This window comes from Oncorhynchus keta, chromosome 20 (assembly GCF_023373465.1).
Source record: "Oncorhynchus keta strain PuntledgeMale-10-30-2019 chromosome 20, Oket_V2, whole genome shotgun sequence".
NCBI lineage: Eukaryota > Metazoa > Chordata > Actinopteri > Salmoniformes > Salmonidae > Oncorhynchus > Oncorhynchus keta.
The window spans coordinates 21668911-21689783 of NC_068440.1; the positions used below are offsets into that span (position 1 = coordinate 21668911).

The 20873-nt window shown below is 47.1% G+C and overlaps 1 protein-coding gene across 9 annotated transcripts in view; it reads right to left on the minus strand.

Annotated features, from left to right (window-relative positions):
- Positions 1 to 508: 508 nt before the first annotated feature.
- The window catches only part of LOC118398972 (trafficking kinesin-binding protein 1-like), a 35790-nt gene continuing 15425 nt past the window's right edge, over positions 509 to 20873 (minus strand). For all 9 annotated transcript variants that reach the window (XM_052472284.1, XM_052472283.1, XM_052472282.1 and 6 more), the window contains 14 exons: positions 17625 to 17818; positions 17222 to 17325; positions 15998 to 16179; positions 11717 to 11847; positions 11540 to 11614; positions 11307 to 11444; positions 11110 to 11186; positions 10714 to 10962; positions 10218 to 10492; positions 8909 to 9027; positions 8128 to 8323; positions 4987 to 5092; positions 3609 to 3740; positions 509 to 3286 (listed from right to left, as the gene is read on the minus strand). In XM_052472284.1, coding sequence (XP_052328244.1) covers positions 2587 to 3286; positions 3609 to 3740; positions 4987 to 5092; positions 8128 to 8323; positions 8909 to 9027; positions 10218 to 10492; positions 10714 to 10962; positions 11110 to 11186; positions 11307 to 11444; positions 11540 to 11614; positions 11717 to 11847; positions 15998 to 16179; positions 17222 to 17325; positions 17625 to 17792 — 2652 coding nt within the window. In that variant the 5' untranslated portion in view covers positions 17793 to 17818 and the 3' untranslated portion in view covers positions 509 to 2586. The remainder of the gene's footprint in view (positions 3287 to 3608; positions 3741 to 4986; positions 5093 to 8127; positions 8324 to 8908; positions 9028 to 10217; positions 10493 to 10713; positions 10963 to 11109; positions 11187 to 11306; positions 11445 to 11539; positions 11615 to 11716; positions 11848 to 15997; positions 16180 to 17221; positions 17326 to 17624; positions 17819 to 20873) is intronic.

Consider the following 20873-nt stretch of genomic DNA (forward strand, 5'->3'; position numbering starts at 1 on the left):
TTCCATCTGAAGTCAGTTACATCACCGAACTGCAGTCAGGTCAAGACCCCGGTGAGGACAATGAGCAGACAGATCAGGGTCCCTGAGACAGTTTCTGACAGTTTGTGCAGAAATTATTTGGTTGTGCAAATCCACAGTTTCATCAGCTGTCCGGAAGTGGAGGTCCAGGGCTGGTGTGGTTACACATGGTCTGAGGTTGTGAGGCCGATTGGACGTACTGCCAAATTCTCTAAAACGACGTTGGAGGTGGCTTATGGTAGAGAAATTAACATTAAATTATCTGGAAACAGCTCTGGTGGACATTCCTGCAGTCAGCATGCAAATTGCACGCTCCCTCAAAACTTGAGTCATGTCTGGCATTATGTTGTGTGACAAAACTTCACATTTTAGAGTGGTCTATTATTGTCGCCAGCACAAGGTGCACCTGTCAAAGGAGAAATGCTCAATAACAGGGAGGAAAACAAATTTGTGCACAAATTTGAGAGAAATACAAAAACAAAATGGTGGATAATTTCTGGTATATTTTATTTCAGCTCAGGAAACCAAAACTTTACATGTCGCATTTATATTTTTGTTTAGTATTGAACACCACCCCTCTATTTCACCGTGATTGTTGTAAATGAGTTTTCCAGTACTAATAACAATGAATGAATATAGTGTTATATACCGTATATAACGCACATGTGTTTAATGTGTTAAATCTTGTGAATAATAATAGTTTTGCATATTCAATCAAAAGACTGTTTAGTCAATAAATTATATAATTATACATATCAATGTAAGAGGAGTGTAACTCAGTGGACAACATTTTAGTTAGAATAAGAACATAAACAACCAGTATGAGCATAGTGATGTAGAAACCATATTGAGGCACTAATGCTTTTTAAAATTAATTTAAGCAATTGAAATTCTCTGTGGAATTCTCTGAAGTAAGAAGCAGGAAACGCTTCTGACCACAAAGACTGTTTAACCTCTATCCCTTCCCCCTGTTCCTCCTTCCCTGTCTCCATTCCAGCAGTGGGTATATTGATCTTTTCATAATTCCCTCAATCACTGACCACTCTGAAACCACTATCCATTTCCCTTTGTCTATAGTCATTTAGGAAAATAACACTAATTAAACTTTAACACACAGACAAAACATTAACAAGACTCCTAAAAGTGAAATATGACTTGTTCTTCTCATTGAGAACAGGGAGAGAGAAAGAGAGAAGGAGAAAGAGTTGAGCAAAAAAGTTGATCATCTATTTCATGAATTTGGTGGAAAATCTTTACCATTAGAATTGTTACATATTCAACATTATTTCACAATCCATTATTACCTAGGAAGAAAGGTTTAGACTATAGTTAGTGGTGCTACATGATACTAGTCATCTAAATACATGGTGATGAAGAAGCTCCAAGTCCAGCTGACATGACAATCACATGACGTGTAAGTTTGATTTAACTTACTCAGCAAATTGTCAAAGACTCCAGCTACCCAAGTCATAGACTGTTGTCTCTGCTAGCGCATGGTAAGGGGTACCAATACACCAAGTCTGAAACCAACAGGATCCTGAACAGCTTCTACCCCCAAGCCATAAGACTAGTGAATAGGTAGTTAAATAGTTAACCAATAGCTGCCCAGACTATCTGCATTGACCCTTTTGCATTAACTCTTTTGACTCGTCACATACGCTGCTGCTACTATTTATTATTTAGTTTCCTAGTCACTTTATCCCTACCTATATGTACATATCTATCTCAGTTACCTCGTACCCCTGCACATCCACTCCGTACTGCTACCGCGTGTATGTAGCCAAGTTATCGTTATTCATTGTGCATTTATTCCTTATGTTATTATGACTTGTTTTCTCTCTGCATTGTTGGGAAGGGCCCTTTAGTAAGACTTTCACTGTTAGTCTACACCTGTCGTTTACAAAGGGCGGCAGGTAGCCTAGTGGTCAGAGAGCTGGACTAGTAACCGGAAGGTTGCAAGTTCAAATCCCTGAGCTGACAAGGTACAAATCTGTCGTTCTGCCCCTGAACAGGCAGTTAACCCACTGTTCCTAGGCCGTCATTGAAAATAAGATTTGTTCTTAACTGACTTGCCTAGTAAGATAAAGGTTTAAAAAAATGTGACAATTAGATTTGAACTACATACATTATGCTTAGTCTACATGTGAGGAGCTTACCCCCCTCTGGGCGCAAATGTCATTTCATTGACTACATCAGGGAGAAATAGCTGTGTTCAAGGGCTAGAGAGGAAAAGTTTTAGCTATTATGGAAGATCATTGTTCATTGTTAGTACTAGTTTGGTAGCTGGTTAAATAGTAGCAGACAGCAGGGTAGCCATTTGGTTTTGGAGCTGGAAGGATAAGCATCGGATAGAACTAGAAGACTAATTCATTGTCAGTAGCTGAGAAAGGTGATTGGTTGTCATTTGTCAATAGCTAGACCAGGAGTACCAATAGTTTGTAGGATTTTGAAAAACTAGCTATAGTACCAGAGGTCTAACAGGTAAGTAACAAGTTCAGTCTCCTGAGGAAACTAGTTGGTTAGGGTTAATATTAGGTGTCAGCGGTTAGAGGCCAGAGGTCCCAGCATCTACTTGAGTCTCTTCTCTTTAGGCATTTTGTTAGGAGGCAGGAGTAGTTCTGAGTCCTCCTGGGGCCCCGGGCCCTTCATCGCCATACTGGCCCCTACCATAGCTGGATAACTCCTGTTCCTCCTCATCCCCTCTGGTCCAAAGGGCGACCCAGGCCTCCGTAGCCCACCCAGAGGCCCCAGGAGGGGGCTTGGTCCCCCGGTTACACCCCCTTGTCCTGGAGGACACCCAGCCACACCCAGGCGCCTCACCTTGTCCACCAGGTTGAGGTTATGAACTGTGACGCTAACATCTGTCTGGCTCTCACAATCTCTCCCCCTCTGCTGCCTCCTGCTCCGGCTGCTCCCCATCCCCCCCGCTACTTCCTTCAGAATGGACCGTGCCGGCTTGGAGGCCAGGAAGGTGTCATAGGAAGGAGACTTGAAGTCGAAGCCCGCGGGGGTGTTGGTCCCCGAGGATGGGGGGTCGTGTCCTGTGGGGGAGTTGGGGGGAGTGGAGGGGCGGAGGGTGTCGGGGTGGGGGGCTGGGTGGAGGTTAGGGGTGATAGAGGTACTGAACAGCACCCCTCCGCTCCCCACCCCGGGCCCGCCAGCCCTGTCCCAGCCCTGGGTCTGGTGGTGGTACATGGCTGCAGAGATGCCTCTCTCCTGCAGAAGGCGCACTAATCCCAGAGAGGTACTGGTGGTACGTGTGGCTTCCCTGAAGAAGGGGAAATCATATACACACATGGGCAGGTGCACACACACACACACACACACACACACACACACACACACACACACACACACACACACACACACACACACACACACACACACACACACACACACACACACACACACACACACACACACACACACACACACACACACACAGACAAAGAGACAAAGTCCTGGGAATGAGACGTAGTAGCTAGAGTCAATCTAACAAGTTTTATATATGTGTGTGTGTGTGTGTGTGTGTGTGTGTGTGTGTGTGTGTGTGTGTGTGTGTGTGTGTGTGTGTGTGTGTGTGTGTGTACCTGAGGTTGGTAGAAGACTCAGAGGGTCGTAGTAGACTCATCCTGCGGGGTGTATGACAGGGCGTGCCAGCGGGAGTGGCCAGGATAGATGATGTCATCACACAGGATGACGAGGACATGCCGGGGTTAACACTGGAGAGGAGCCATAACAACACCATTTGAAAAAGACAGGCAGAGAAAGAACAGAGAAAATTGAGACTGCACACTGCAACAATTGTGATCTATTAGATAACGTGTGGACAGAGAACAAGTGTACACTTTAGAGAGAAGAGGGAGAAGAAGGAGTATGGTGGTAGAGAAGGAGGAGAGGGAGGTGTATGGTGGTAGATAAGGAGGAGAGGGAGGTGTATGGTGGTAGAGAAGGAGGAGAGGGAGGTGTATGGTGGTAGAGAAGGAGGAGAGGGAGGTGTATGGTGGTAGAGAAGGAGGAGAGGGAGGTGTATGGTGGTAGAGAAGGAGGAGAGGGAGGTGTATGGTGGTAGAGAAGGAGGAGAGGGAGGTGCGTGGTGGTAGAGAAGGAGGAGAGGGAGGTGTATGGTGGTAGAGAAGGAGGAGAGGGAGGTGTATGGTGGTAGAGAAGGAGGAGACGGAGGTGTATGGTGGTAGAGAAGGAGATGGAGGTGCATGGTGGTAGAGAAGGAGGTGAGGGAGGTGTATGGTGGTAGAGAAGGAGAGGGAGGTGCATGGTGGTAGAGAAGGAGGGGAGGTGCATGGTGGTAGAGAAGGAGGGGAGGGAGGTGTATGGTGGTAGAGAAGGAGGAGAGGGAGGTGTATGGTGGTAGAGAAGGAGGAGAGGGAGGTGTATGGTGGTAGAGAAGGAGGAGACGGAGGTGTAGGGTGGTAAAGAAGGAGGAGAGGGAGGTGTAGGGTGGTAGAGAAGGAAAAGAGGGAGGTGTAGGGTGGTAGAGAAGGAGAAGAGGGAGGTGTATGGTGGTAGAGAAGGAGGAGAGGGAGGTGTATGATGGTAGAGAAGGAGGAGAGGGAGGTGTATGGTGGTAGAGAAGGAGGAGAGGGAGGTGCATGGTGGTAGAGAAGGAGGAGAGGGAGGTGTATGGTGGTAGAGAAGGAGGAGAGGGAGGTGTATGGTGGTAGAGAAGGAGGAGAGGGAGGTGTATGGTGGTAGAGAAGGAGGAGAGGGAGGTGTATGGTGGTAGAGAAGGAGGAGAGGGAGGTGTATGGTGGTAGAGAAGGAGGAGAGGGAGGTGCGTGGTGGTAGAGAAGGAGGAGAGGGAGGTGTATGGTGGTAGAGAAGGAGGAGAGGGAGGTGTATGGTGGTAGAGAAGGAGGAGACGGAGGTGTAGGGTGGTAGAGAAGGAGGAGAGGGAGGTGTAGGGTGGTAGAGAAGGAGGAGATGTAAGTGTATGGTGTGTCTCTTTACCTGGGTGTGACGCGGGTCAGCTCATCAGTTGGGTGTAGGATACGACAGGTAGTAAAGGTGTAGGTAGAGCTGGCATGGGCCATGCATTTACCTGGGTAGTACACCGCTGAAAACACAAAGACACAAACACACAGAATAGTCTATCTGTTCTCCTCTACCTTTCCTGGCTGGAAAAGTGGCAGTGAACCACTGAACCACTCAGTGGACCACTCACTGAACCACTCAGTGAACCACTCAGTGAACCACTCAGTGAACCACTCAGTGAACCACTCAGTGGACCACTCAGTGAACCACTCACTGAACCACTCAGTGAACCACTCACTGAACCACTCAGTGAACCACTCAGTGGACCACTCACTGAACCACTCACTGAACCACTCAGTGAACCACTCACTGAACCACTCAGTGAACCACTCAGTGAACCACTCAGTGAACCACTCAGTGAACCACTCACTGAACCACTCAGTGAACCACTCACTGAACCACTCAGTGAACCACTCAGTGGACCACTCAGTGGACCACTCACTGAACCACTCAGTGGACCACTCACTGAACCACTCAGTGGACCACTCAGTGGACCACTCACTGAACCACTCAGTGAACCACTGAACCACTCAGTGAACCACTCAGTGAACCACTCAGTGAACCACTCAGTGAACCACTCACTGAACCACTCAGTGAACCACTCAGTGAACCACTCAGTGAACCACTCACTGAACCACTCAGTGAATCACTCACTGAACCACTCACTGAACCACTCAGTGAACCACTCAGTGAACCACTCAGTGGACCACTCAGTGAACCACTCACTGAACCACTCAGTGAACCACTCACTGAACCACTCAGTGAACCACTCAGTGGACCACTCACTGAACCACTCAGTGAACCACTCAGTGAACCACTCAGTGAACCACTCACTGAACCACTCAGTGAACCACTCAGTGAACCACTCACTGAACCACTCAGTGAACCACTCACTGAACCACTCAGTGAACCACTCAGTGGACCACTCACTGAACCACTCAGTGAACCACTCACTGAACCACTCAGTGAACCACTCACTGAACCACTCAGTGAACCACTCAGTGGACCACTCACTGAACCACTCACTGAACCACTCAGTGAACCACTCACTGAACCACTCAGTGAACCACTCAGTGAACCACTCAGTGAACCACTCAGTGAACCACTCACTGAACCACTCAGTGAACCACTCACTGAACCACTCAGTGAACCACTCAGTGGACCACTCAGTGGACCACTCACTGAACCACTCAGTGGACCACTCACTGAACCACTCAGTGGACCACTCAGTGGACCACTCACTGAACCACTCAGTGAACCACTGAACCACTCAGTGAACCACTCAGTGAACCACTCAGTGAACCACTCAGTGAACCACTCACTGAACCACTCAGTGAACCACTCAGTGAACCACTCAGTGAACCACTCAGTGAACCACTCACTGAACCACTCAGTGAATCACTCACTGAACCACTCACTGAACCACTCAGTGAACCACTCAGTGAACCACTCAGTGGACCACTCAGTGAACCACTCACTGAACCACTCAGTGAACCACTCACTGAACCACTCAGTGAACCACTCAGTGGACCACTCACTGAACCACTCACTGAACCACTCAGTGAACCACTCAGTGAACCACTCAGTGAACCACTCACTGAACCACTCAGTGAACCACTCAGTGAACCACTCACTGAACCACTCAGTGAACCACTCACTGAACCACTCAGTGAACCACTCAGTGGACCACTCAGTGGACCACTCACTGAACCACTCAGTGGACCACTCAGTGGACCACTCAGTGGACCACTCACTGAACCACTCAGTGGACCACTCAGTGGACCACTCACTGAACCACTCAGTGAACCACTAAACCACTCAGTGAACCACTCAGTGAACCACTCAGTGAACCACTCAGTGAACCACTCACTGAACCACTCACTGAACCACTCAGTGAACCACTCACTGAACCACTCACTGAACCACTCAGTGGACCACTCACTGAACCACTCAGTGAACCACTCAGTGAACCACTCACTGAACCACTCAGTGAACCACTCAGTGAACCACTCAGTGAACCACTCAGTGAACCACTCACTGAACCACTCAGTGAACCACTCACTGAACCACTCAGTGAACCACTCAGTGGACCACTCAGTGGACCACTCACTGAACCACTCAGTGGACCACTCAGTGGACCACTCAGTGGACCACTCACTGAACCACTCAGTGGACCACTCAGTGGACCACTCACTGAACCACTCAGTGAACCACTGAACCACTCAGTGAACCACTCACTGAACCACTCAGTGAACCACTCAGTGGACCACTCAGTGGGCCACTCACTGAACCACTCAGTGGACCACTCAGTGGACCACTCAGTGGACCACTCACTGAACCACTCACTGAACCACTCAGTGGACCACTCAGTGAACCACTCACTGAACCACTCAGTGAACCACTCAGTGGACCACTCACTGAACCACTCAGTGAACCACTCAGTGGACCACTCAGTGGACCACTCACTGAACCACTCAGTGGACCACTCAGTGGACCACTCAGTGAACCACTCAGTGAACCACTCAGTGGACCACTCAGTGAACCACTCAGTGGACCACTCAGTGAACCACTCAGTGGACCACTCAGTGAACCACTCAGTGAACCACTCAGTGGACCACTCACTGAACCACTCAGTGGACCACTCAGTGGACCACTCAGTGAACCACTCAGTGGACCACTCAGTGGACCACTCAGTGAACCACTCAGTGAACCACTCAGTGGACCACTCAGTGGACCACTCACTGAACCACTCAGTGGACCACTCAGTGGACCACTCACTGAACCACTCAGTGGACCACTCAGTGAACCACTCAGTGAACCACTCAGTGGACCACTCAGTGAACCACTGAACCAGTGTGTATATGATTGAACCAGTCAACCACTTAGTTAACCACTAAAACACTTTCTCTTTCTGTTTATCTATTTCTATCGCTCTCTCTGTCTTTTGAATCGCTCTCTCTCTCTATCACTTTGAATATAAATGGTTAAGTATTCTTAGTATCTAACATGTTGTTGTAGCATCTATCATAGTATCTGTATGTGCATATAGAAACATACCTGCAGGATCAGTGTTGCTTAGGTGAGGGGAGGGAGAGGGGGCTGAGGGTGAGGCGAGGTGGCTGGGGGGAGTAGAGGGGTAAGGAGGGTGAGGCTGAGGGGGGAGGGCGGGGGAGGCAGAGGCTGAGGAGGTGGGGAGACTCTGGAAGTACTGCTCTCCTGGTTCATCCTCCTCGAAACCACCCCATGGATACACCTGCAACACCCAAACGTACACACAAACACACAGGTTATTCCATATCCACACACACCCATGGGAAACACACAGGTTATTCCATATACACACACACCCATGGGAAACACACAGGTTATTCCATATACACACACCCATGGGAAACACACAGGTTATTCCATATACACACACACCCATGGGAAACACACAGGTTATTCCATATACACACACACCCATGGGAAACACACAGGTTATTCCATATACACACACACCCATGGGAAACACACAGGTTATTCCATATACACACACACCCATGGGAAACACACAGGTTATTCCATATACACACACACCCATGGGAAACACACAGGTTATTCCATATACACACACACCCATGGGAAACACACAGGTTATTCCATATACACACACACCCATGGGAAACACACAGGTTATTCCATATACACACACACCCATGGGAAACACACAGGTTATTCCATATACACACACACCCATGGGAAACACACAGGTTATTCCATATACACACACACCCATGGGAAACACACAGGTTATTCCATATACACACACACCCATGGGAAACACACACACACGTACCTGTTCCAGCTCTAGTTCCAGAGGCCTGAAGCCTTTAGGTACAACCCCAGGTCTAGCATCCAGGATCACTCCTAAGTGGGGCTGAGCCAACTGCTGCCAGTGGTGAAGGGTCGCAGAGCCTGGAGACGACAGGACCAAGAGAGAAATGCAAAGGGTGAGAGAAACATATTACATACAAGCACAGGCACACACACACACACACACACACACACACACACACACACACACACACACACACACACACACACACACACACACACACACACACACACACACATTTTCCTATATATGGTTAAACATTTGAGAGAAGTGAGGAAAGTGGGTGTGTTTTATTGTATTGCATGAAAACATCTCAACTGTAGACAATGGTTAAAGCCATAACAGTAAAGCCCAACACAAAGCTCGGGAGGCTGCAGAGAAAGTTGAGACTGCAGAGAAAATGAAAAAACACACACAGGCAACAGAAGTGAAAGAATGAAGAGAGCAAAAGAAGAGAATGAGGTCAGGTTTTTATTGAAGATGCAGAGTAAAAGTTGAGTTAAACAGAAGATTAAAAATGAACAAAGGATTTCAATTAAAATGAGTAAATGAGATGAAAGAAATTAAAGTATTATAACAAGAAAGAAAGTAGCAGAGGGGGAAAAAAGTACACCAAAACAGATGGAATAGTGAACTAAAGAGAAAAGAGAGAGTTAGACTCAGACATCTCACATATTTAATGTTACATCAAAATGTTATCATGTTGTATGTTTCTCCCCTCACCAGCAGAGGGTAGCAGCAGCACAACAAAACACCACACTGCTCATGATTAAACTTATATTTTAGTTGATCCCCAGCCAACCTCTAGGCTGAGGGTCTCTATAGAAGGAGTGTTGTGAGGTGGAGAGGCCTGACTTACGATGGTGATGCATCAGAGACCAGAAGGAGTTAAACAACATTAAAGATACAGGACGCTCTCCTCTTTCTATCCCTTCTTCTGTTTCTCTCCCCTGTTCTACCTCTCTAGCCCATCTCCTCCCTCGCTCCCTCTCTCTATCTAGCCCCCTCTTTTTACTCCAACTTCTTCTCCCTCTCTCCCTCTCTCCTCCACTCTTTTCCCCATCCCTTCCCTCTCCCTCTCCTTCTCTCTCTACCTCGCTCCCTCCTTCCACATCTCGCTGCCATTCCCTACCTCTCTCCCACGGCTTGGCCAGTCCCTCCCTCTCTTCCCTCTCTCTCTCTCTCCTCCACCCCATCCTTCTCTCCTCTCCCCTCATCCCCACCTTTCTCTTCTCCTCTCTCCTCGTCCCCCTCTCCTTCTCTCCCTCACCTTCCAGGGGTTTAACGATCTGTAGTTTGTCGGGGAGGTATGGTCGGGAGGCCCACAGGTGTAATGACCCCAGAGACATGATGCTATCTGAGGGTGTCATCCCACCCCCCTGCCCCCCCCCATCCTGCGCAACTCCTCCTCCACCTCTCCTCCTCCCTCTCTCCTCCTCAAAGAAGCGTCTCTCGCTCAGGTTGTTCTGGCGGCGCAGGGACAGGCGGCGTAACGCCAGCCTCAGGTCCTCAACACCAGCTGCTTTCTTAGCACGGGCGTCCACACTAAAGCCCAAACAGAAATAGATAAATATTACTAGACTGATGCACAGAAATAGACTATTTAAACAATGAACCTGGTGAATATGAAAAGCTTGTTCTAATTTCATTTTAATATGATTCGTTAGATTTTAAACATTTCTTCAGGCGAGATCTGGTAAACTGTACAACTATACTGTGTCAAAGACAGGCTGAAACAATCACAGGTTCAGGTATGCACGACTTACCTGTCCTGATTGTCTGCTGCTGACTCCATGAGCATGCTCTGTTGTCGGTTGTCAAGGGTGACACCGTCACCTCTGACATCCCAGCTAATGCTACCAGTCATGGGTGTGGTCCTGCCACTAGAGTGAGCGGAGCTAAGAGACGACGCCTGATTGGATCCCGGGATGTTGGCGTTGGACGGGATTGGAGAACGCTGCCGGACCATCTGGTTGATGTTCTTCACTGTCTCAAACACACGCTTGTGGTGCACCCTGTTCACACACATAAAATGAAATAGGCATGAGTGTAGGCAAGTATGGTAGCTATGGGTATATATTATGAGTATAGGTGAGTTTATGTTACTATACAGTATTGAGAAAGATTAGAAGAGTGTTATAAACTAATAGAAGCGTGTGTACTTCTGTTCCTCGCACTCAGGGTCATCCAGACTCATCTCCTTCCTCATTGTCCCCTCTATCTCTGCTGCCAGGGAGTCCTGCCGTACACACACACCATAGAGACACACACCATCAGCTCTATGATATACAACTACACTCTCAAAAGGAGATCGCTCTTTTGAGAGTGTACGTTCTGATAACCCCTACCACACACATACCATAGGGTAGAGACCCAGAGGATGGAATCTGCGTGGTGTTCCAGCAGGATGGTTTCTGTTCCTCAAGTACTTCAGCTCTTCCTGAGCCTCATGGAGCATCTCTATACACTCTGAATATTTATCATCCAAATCTGTTAGCTAGAGAGAAGGAGCAAAAGAGTGCAGGCTTGATTACTTTTTCTCATTGGCAAAGTATTCATGAGTTGTAGGTTGGCAAAGGGTGTGAGTCTAACCTCGACTGTGAGTTGTCTCTGGGCATCTTTAGCTGCCCCTAGGTGCTGAGAGAGCTCCTCATTCTCCACTGCGAACTGAAGAAACACACACACACTCACAAAGAGTATTGTAGTGAGTATATACCACATTGCATGCAGTGTATTACTGAGGGTAAAGCATGGGTATGCGTGTCTCACCCACTTGGCTTTCTTCTGTAGGTCAACTATTTGAGAGAGCAGGTGTGTGATCTCCTCCTGCTGTCGCATGGCGTCCTCTGTCTTCCGAGCCAACTCCTCCGCTATGGTGTTTATCTGCAGACTGGACTGTCCTGGAGAGGGGAGAGGGGGGATTCATTAGGTGTTTATCTGCAGACTGGACTGTCCTGGAGAGGGGAGAGGGGGGATTCATTAGGTGTTTATCTACAGACTGGACTGTCCTGGAGAGGGGAGAGGGGGGATTCATTAGGTGTTTATCTCCAGACTGGACTGTCCTGGAGACAGGAGAGGGGAGAGGGGGGATTCATTAGGTGTTTATCTACAGACTGGACTGTCCTGGAGAGGGGAGAGGGGGGATTCATTAGGTGTTTATCTGCAGACTGGACTGTCCTGGAGAGGGGAGAGGGGGGATTCATTAGGTGTTTATCTCCAGACTGGACTGTCCTGGAGACAGGAGAGGGGAGAGGGGGGATTCATTAGGTGTTTATCTACAGACTGGACTGTCCTGGAGAGGGGAGAGGGGGGATTCATTAGGTGTTTATCTACAGACTGGACTGTCCTGGAGAGGGGAGAGGGGGGATTCATTAGGTGTTTATCTACAGACTGGACTGTCCTGGAGAGGGGAGAGGGGGATTCATTAGGTGTTTATCTACAGACTGGACTGTCCTGGAGAGGGGAGAGGGGCATTCATTAGGTGTTTATCTACAGACTGGACTGTCCTGGAGAGGGGAGAGGGGGGATTCATTAGGTGTTTATCTACAGACTGGACTGTCCTGGAGACAGGAGAGGGGAGAGGGGGGATTCATTAGGTGTTTATCTACAGACTGGACTGTCCTGGAGACAGGAGAGGGGGGAGGGGGATTCATTAGGTGTTTATCTACAGACTGGACTGTCCTGGAGACAGGAGAGGGGGAGGGGGATTCATTGGGTGTTTATCTACAGACTGGACTGTCCTGGAGACAGGAGAGGGAGAGGGGGATTCATTAGGTGTTTATCTACAGACTGGACTGTCCTGGAGACAGGAGAGGGGAGAGGGGGATTCATTAGGTGTTTATCTACAGACTGGACTGTCCTGGAGACAGGAGAGGGGAGAGGGGGGATTCATTAGGTGTTTATCTACAGACTGGACTGTCCTGGAGAGGGGAGAGGGGGGATTCATTAGGTGTTTATCTACAGACTGGACTGTCCTGGGGACAGGAGCGGGGAGAGGGGGGATTCATTAGGTGTTTATCTACAGACTGGACTGTCCTGGAGACAGGAGAGGGGAGAGGGGGGATTCATTAGGTGTTTATCTACAGACTGGACTGTCCTGGAGAGGGGAGAGGGGGATTCATTAGGTGTTTATCTACAGACTGGACTGTCCTGGAAAGGGGAGAGGGGGGATTCATTAGGTGTTTATCTACAGACTGGACTGTCCTGGAGACAGGAGAGGGGAGAGGGGGGATTCATTAGGTGTTTATCTACAGACTGGACTGTCCTGGAGACAGGAGAGGGGAGAGGGGGGATTCATTAGGTGTTTATCTACAGACTGGACTGTCCTGGTGAGGGGAGAGGGGAGAGGGGGAGTCATTAGGTGTTTATCTACAGACTGGACTGTCCTGGAGAGGGGAGAGGGGGGATTCATTAGGTGTTTATCTACAGACTGGACTGTCCTGGAGACAGGAGAGGGGAGAGGGGGGATTCATTAGGTGTTTATCTCCAGACTGGACTGTCCTGGAGACAGGAGAGGGGAGAGGGGGGATTCATTAGGTGTTTATCTACAGACTGGACTGTCCTGGAGAGGGGAGAGGGGGGATTCATTAGGTGTTTATCTACAGACTGGACTGTCCTGGAGAGGGGAGAGGGGGATTCATTAGGTGTTTATCTACAGACTGGACTGTCCTGGAAAGGGGAGAGGGGGGATTCATTAGGTGTTTATCTACAGACTGGACTGTCCTGGAGACAGGAGAGGGGAGAGGGGGGATTCATTAGGTGTTTATCTACAGACTGGACTGTCCTGGAGACAGGAGAGGGGAGAGGGGGGATTCATTAGGTGTTTATCTACAGACTGGACTGTCCTGGTGAGGGGAGAGGGGAGAGGGGGGATTCATTAGGTGTTTATCTACAGACTGGACTGTCCTGGAGAGGGGAGAGGGGGGATTCATTAGGTGTTTATCTACAGACTGGACTGTCCTGGAGACGGGAGAGGGGAGAGGGGGGATTCATTAGGTGTTTATCTCCAGACTGGACTGTCCTGGGGACAGGAGAGGGGAGAGGGGGGATTCATTAGGTGTTTATCTACAGACTGGACTGTCCTGGAGAGGGGAGAGGGGGGATTCATTAGGTGTTTATCTACAGACTGGACTGTCCTGGAGACAGGAGAGGGGAGAGGGGGGATTCATTAGGTGTTTATCTACAGACTGGACTGTCCTGGAGAGGGGAGAGGGGGATTCATTAGGTGTTTATCTACAGACTGGACTGTCCTGGAGACAGGAGAGGGGAGAGGGGGGATTCATTAGGTGTTTATCTACAGACTGGACTGTCCTGGAGACAGGAGAGGGGAGAGGGGGGATTCATTAGGTGTTTATCTACAGACTGGACTGTCCTGGAGAGGAGAGAGGGGGGATTCATTAGGTGTTTATCTACAGACTGGACTGTCCTGGAGACAGGAGAGGGGAGAGGGGGGATTCATTAGGTGTTTATCTACAGACTGGACTGTCCTGGAGACAGGAGAGGGGAGAGGGGGGATTCATTAGGTGTTTATCTACAGACTGGACTGTCCTGGAGAGGGGAGAGGGGGATTCATTAGGTGTTTATCTACAGACTGGACTGTCCTGGAGACAGGAGAGGGGAGAGGGGGGATTCATTAGGTGTTTATCTACAGACTGGACTGTCCTGGAGACAGGAGAGGGGAGAGGGGGGATTCATTAGGTATTTATCTACAGACTGGACTGTCCTGGAGAGGGGAGAGGGGGGATTCATTAGGTGTTTATCTACAGACTGGACTGTCCTGGAGACAGGAGAGGGGAGAGGGGGGATTCATTAGGTGTTTATCTACAGACTGGACTGTCCTGGAGAGGGGAGAGGGGGGATTCATTAAGTGTTTATCTACAGACTGGACTGTCCTGGAGACAGGAGAGGGGAGAGGGGGGATTCATTAGGTGTTTATCTACAGACTAGACTGTCCTGGAGACAGGAGAGGGGAGAGGGGGGATTCATTAGGTGTTTATCTACAGACTGGACTGTCCTGGAGAGGGGAGAGGGGGGATTCATTAGGTGTTTATCTACAGACTGGACTGTCCTGGAGAGGGGAGAGGGGGGATTCATTAGGTGTTTATCTACAGACTGGACTGTCCTGGAGACAGGAGAGGGGAGAGGGGGGATTCATTAGGTGTTTATCTACAGACTGGACTGTCCTGGAGACAGGAGAGGGGAGAGGGGGGATTCATTAGGTGTTTATCTACAGACTGGACTGTCCTGGAGACAGGAGAGGGGAGAGGGGGGATTCATTAGGTGTTTATCTACAGCCTGGACTGTCCTGGAGACAGGAGAGGGGAGAGGGGGGATTCATTAGGTGTTTATCTACAGACTGGACTGTCCTGGAGACAGGAGAGGGGAGAGGGGGGATTCATTAGGTGTTTATCTACAGACTGGACTGTCCTGGAGACAGGAGAGGGGAGAGGGGGGATTCATTAGGTGTTTATCTACAGACTGGACTTTCCTGGAGACAGGAGAGGGGGGAGGGGGATTCATTGGGTGTTTATCTACAGACTGGACTGTCCTGGAGACAGGAGAGGGGAGAGGGGGGATTCATTAGGTGTTTATCTACAGACTGGACTGTCCTGGAGACAGGAGAGGGGAGAGGGGGGATTCATTAGGTGTTTATCTACAGACTGGACTGTCCTGGAGACAGGAGAGGGGAGAGGGGGGATTCATTAGGTGTTTATCTACAGACTGGACTGTCCTGGAGACAGGAGAGGGGAGAGGGGGGATTCATTAGGTGTTTATCTACAGACTGGACTGTCCTGGAGACAGGAGAGGGGAGAGGGGGGATTCATTAGGTGTTTATCTACAGACTGGACTGTCCTGGAGACAGGAGAGGGGAGAGGGGGGATTCATGCCAAAAGAGGCATATTTTAATTGATAGAAAATGATGGAGAGCATAGAGAGTACGAGAGAGCGAGAAATAGCTAAAGAGGAAGAGAGTGAGGAAGAGAGGCAAGCTCAGGAGCTATTGGTCATGAGGAAAGAAAGAGTATAAGAGTATAATAATCCTCCACTCACTGAGTTCTTTAACACAGTCGTTGACCAGCTGTTGTTCCTTCTCCTCGTAGGTCTCAGTCTCAGTCTTCAGATTACAGGCCTCTGAGCGGAGGGATAGGTTCTCTTCCTCCAGCTCTCTGAGTTTCCTTTGCATAGAGTCAGCTCCAAATCCTGACACACCCAGCAGCTTACTCCGCTTACTCCTAGATGTAGAGAGAGAGCGGGAGAGAGAGAGAGAGAGAGAGCGGGAGAGAGAGAGAGCGGGAGAATGAGAGAGGACATCAGCACAATTAGACCCAACCAAATCACGAGAAAACAAAAAGATAATTACTTGACACATTGGAAAGAATTAACAAAAAAACAGAGCAAACTAGAATGCTATTTGGCCCTACACAGAGAGTACACAGCGGCAGAATACCTGACCACTGTGACTGACCCAAAATTAAGGAAAGCTTTGACTATGTACAGACTCAGTGAGCATAGCCTTGCTATTGAGAAAGGCTGCCGTAGGCAGACATGGCTCTCAAGAGAAGACAGGCTATGTGCTCACTGCCCACAAAATGAGGTGGAAACTGAGCTGCACTTCCTAACCTCCTGCCAAATGTATGACCATATTAGAGACATATTTCCCTCAGATTAAACAGACCCACAAATTTGAAAACAAATCCAATTTTGATAAACTCCCATACCTACTGGGTGAAATACCACAATGTGCCATCACAGCAGCAAGATTTGTGACATGTTGCCACAAGAAAAGGGCAACCAGTGAAGAACAAACACCATTGTAAATACAAACCATATCTATTTATTTTCCCTTTTGTACTTTAACTAATTGCATATCGCTAAAACACTATATAGACATAATATGAAATGTCTATATTTTGGAACTTGTGTGAGTGTAATATTTTCTGTTCACTTTTTTGTGGTTATTTCACTTTTGTTTATCATTTTCACTTGCTTTGGCGATGTAAACATATGTTTCCCATGCCAATAAAGCCCTTTGAATTGAATTGAAAGGGAGAAAGAGATAAAGCGAGAGAGCGGGAGAAAGAGAGAAAGAAAGAGGAGGGGGTGAGAGAGACAGAGGAGGGGGTGAAAGAGAGAGACAGAGGAGGGGTGAGAGAGAGAGAGAGAGAGAGAGAGAGAGAGAGAGAGAGAGAGAGAGAGAGAGAGAGAGGAGGGGTGATAGAATCAGAGAGAGAGAGAAAGACAGTCAGGAATAGTAAACACACAGACAATACTAACGTGGGTGAGCCAGTAGTAGAGTCCTCTTCACTCTCCTCTGATGCATTGGTGTAGAACTGCAGCAACTCATCCTTCAGGTTCAACTCGTGATGCAGCTGGGCCACCTGAGAACACACAGATCACTGAGCTGGTGATGCAGCACTAGCACTTAGTGTTGTTTACTGATATCAAAAACAAAATACCTATAACAGTGGATCTTTAAAAGTCACGTTTATACTACTGAAAAAATATAGCCAAAATGTATTTTAAAAACCTGACCAATGACACCTAACTTTGCAACATTGGCAAAAAACAGAGCTGGGTTTATGCATGAGGAACAAGTGCCCTTGTAACTCAGTTATTGTAAATGCATGTGTGCGTACATGCACTTGTGTGCTCTTCTGTGACCCAATGTCTCTCTCACCTCCTCTGTGATGTGTCCCACTTGTACCTCCAGGTAGTCATTCTGCTCTGTGAGCGTTCTGTTCTTCTTGAGCAGTGATTGGCCGATCCGAGCAGCCAACTCCAGGTCCCTCTCTTTCTCCTCCAGCAGACGTGTGACAGCATCGATGTCATTGTAGGTTTTCGTCATCTGGCCCACTCTGTCTGCACATAGCACTGTGGATGGAGAGAGGAGCTAGAATAAACACACGACTGACTTGACACACACTGTTTATAGAGAAGAGTAAGAACACATTGATCTCTGATTTGAACCAATAGCCATAACCTCAACATATCCTTAACCATACCCCTAACCCAAACCCTAAATTACACTAATTTACTTGCTAATCAATTCGAATGATATTGTCCATTTCATCCTTTACAGCATGGCCTAGTGAGAACCGGGGAATAGTGGTGCACGGGTCAGCTGTTTGTTACCCGCACCCGCCCGCAATTGCTAATAATCAATCCGCAAGCACCCAACTATCAGAGGCTATATGTGATAAAGTTCAAATCTGATGCCCGATCCCGAGACTAACCTGCTAATACAAAACAGTCAGACACGTAAGAATTTGTTTTTTAACAGGAGTGCAGGATGTTTGTTTGCCTAATTTAGATATAGAACCTTCATAAAATATTCACACCCCTTGACTTTTTCCTATTTTTGTTGTGTTACAGCCTGCATTTAAAATGGATTACATTGAGATTTTGTGTCACGGATCTACACACAATACCACATAATGTTAGTGGCATAATGTTTTCAGAAACGTTTACAAATTTATAAAAAATGAAAAGCTGAAATGTCTTCAGTCAATAAGTATTCAACCCCTTTGTTATGGCATGCCTAAATAAGTTTAGGAATAAAGGTTTGCTTTAAAAGTTACATAATAAGTTGCATGGGCCTGCAGTGTTAAACACTGTGCAATAACAGTGTTTAACATGATTTTTTATAACTACCTCATCTCTGTACCCCACACATAATTATCTGTAAGGTCCCTCAGACGAGCAGTGAATTTCAAACACAGATTCAACCACAAAGACCAGGGAGGTTTTCCAATGCCTCGCAAAGAAGGAAGAAGGGAATACTATTGGGGAACTGTGTGGGGGGTGTCTTAGAGGGCTGGTGGCCTGGCGGTTGGGAGGTTGAGCCGGTGGCTGGTGGGTCGCTGGTTCGGGAGTCTGTTAGACTAATGTCTAATGTGATGTAGATGTTGAGCGGCTTCATTGCAAATAGATTGTATGTTTTAAATATTCAATGAAAATCCATTCTTTAAAAGGACAGGCAACGTCCTCCGTGAAAACCTGGTTCATTCTGCTTTCCACCAGACACTGGGATATTAATTCACCTTTCAGCAGGACAATAACCTAAAACACAACGCCTAATCTACACTGGAGTTGCTTACCAAGTAGACAGTAAATGTTCCCGAGTAACAGTTTTGACTTAAATCTACTTGCAAATATATGTTAAGACCTGAACATGGTGATCAATGATCAACAACCAATTTGACAGAGCTTGAAGAATTTAGAAAATAATATTGGACAAATGTTGCACAATCCAGGTGTGGAAAGCTCTTAAGAGACTTAACCTGAAAGACTCACTGCTGTTATCACTGCCAATGGTGATTCTAACATGTATTGACTCAGTAGTGTGAATACTTCATTTTTAATAAATATGAAAACATTTCTACAAACATGTTTTCACTTTGTCATTATGGGGTATTGTGTGTAGATTGGTGAGAAAAAAACAACAATGTGATCCATCTTGAATTCAGGCTGTAACACAACCAAATATGGAAAAGGTCAAGGGGTATGAATACCTTCTGAAGGCTGTAACACAACCAAATATGGAAAAGGTCAAGGGGTATGAATACCTTCTGAAGGCTGTAACACAACCAAATATGGAAAAGGTCAAGGGGTATGAATACCTTCTGAAGGCTGTAACACAACCAAATATGGAAAAGGTCAAGGGGTATGAATACCTTCTGAAGGCTGTAACACAACCAAATATGGAAAAGGTCAAGGGGTATGAATACCTTCTGAAGGCTGTAACACAACCAAATATGGAAAAGGTCAAGGGGTATGAATACCTTCTGAAGGCTGTAACACAACCAAATATGGAAAAGGTCAAGGGGTATGAATACCTTCTGAAGGCTGTAACACAACCAAATATGGAAAAGGTCAAGGGGTATGAATACCTTCTGAAGGCTGTAACACAACCAAATATGGAAAAGGTCAAGGGGTATGAATACCTTCTGAAGGCTGTAACACAACCAAATATGGAAAAGGTCAAGGGGTATGAATACCTTCTGAAGGCTGTAACACAACCAAATATGGAAAAGGTCAAGGGGTATGAATACCTTCTGAAGGCTGTACATGTACGTTTCTGCTCATAATTTCCAACATTTTGCTAGACTATTTGATAGTCAACGTGTCTATAATTAGATACATACAGCTTCTCTTCTGTCCTTATATGTTGCCCTAGAACACTAATAAACCTTTGCTCACCAGTTTGACCAGTTGTAAGGAAATAGAAAGCTGTGAAAACAACCCAACATGTTTCTGATAAGATTTCAGTTTGGATGTATATTTTATGTGGTTGAAATAATATCATCTTTTATGATGCTGATAAAGAAGCCCCTCTACAGACGGTATCTATTTGCATTCACATTCTCTTAAGATGCTGAAAGAAATCAGATTTCTCCACTCATGTTCCCAGTCTAAATGTTGCATATATTTGGTGTATAATTTTACTGCAAGAAATGGTTAATTCTGCAGGAGTTAATATTAAGGCTATGTGAGAGGTTACAGACCTACAGTCAGTGTCCAGATTTCAGTTCCCATTTAGCCCATCTGAACAGTAGGCTACAGTTCCCTTGACATGCTATAGGCCTATTTGAAGTCCACGTCTTGTGACTGTCAAATTTGTATTGCGCCTCACATTCATCACACATAACATAAGCACCAAATCTTCCTCAAACATGACATTCTGGCCCTCCCTTGTCTTTATTTTCAACTCTCCATTGTGCAGCTTTTCTCGTATTGAATTAAACTCAACACCACAGACACATTGTCCTTTTTGCCTCCATGGATCGACGTTAACTTTTTTGGCTGGCCCATTACCAAAAATATTTTCCGATTGCCGTGTAGGCTATTTTGCGCATGTAAGCTTAGGCTTCAGCACGAATGCCAGATAGCCTAAAACAAGAAGAACAAAAACTCAATGTGTAGCCTA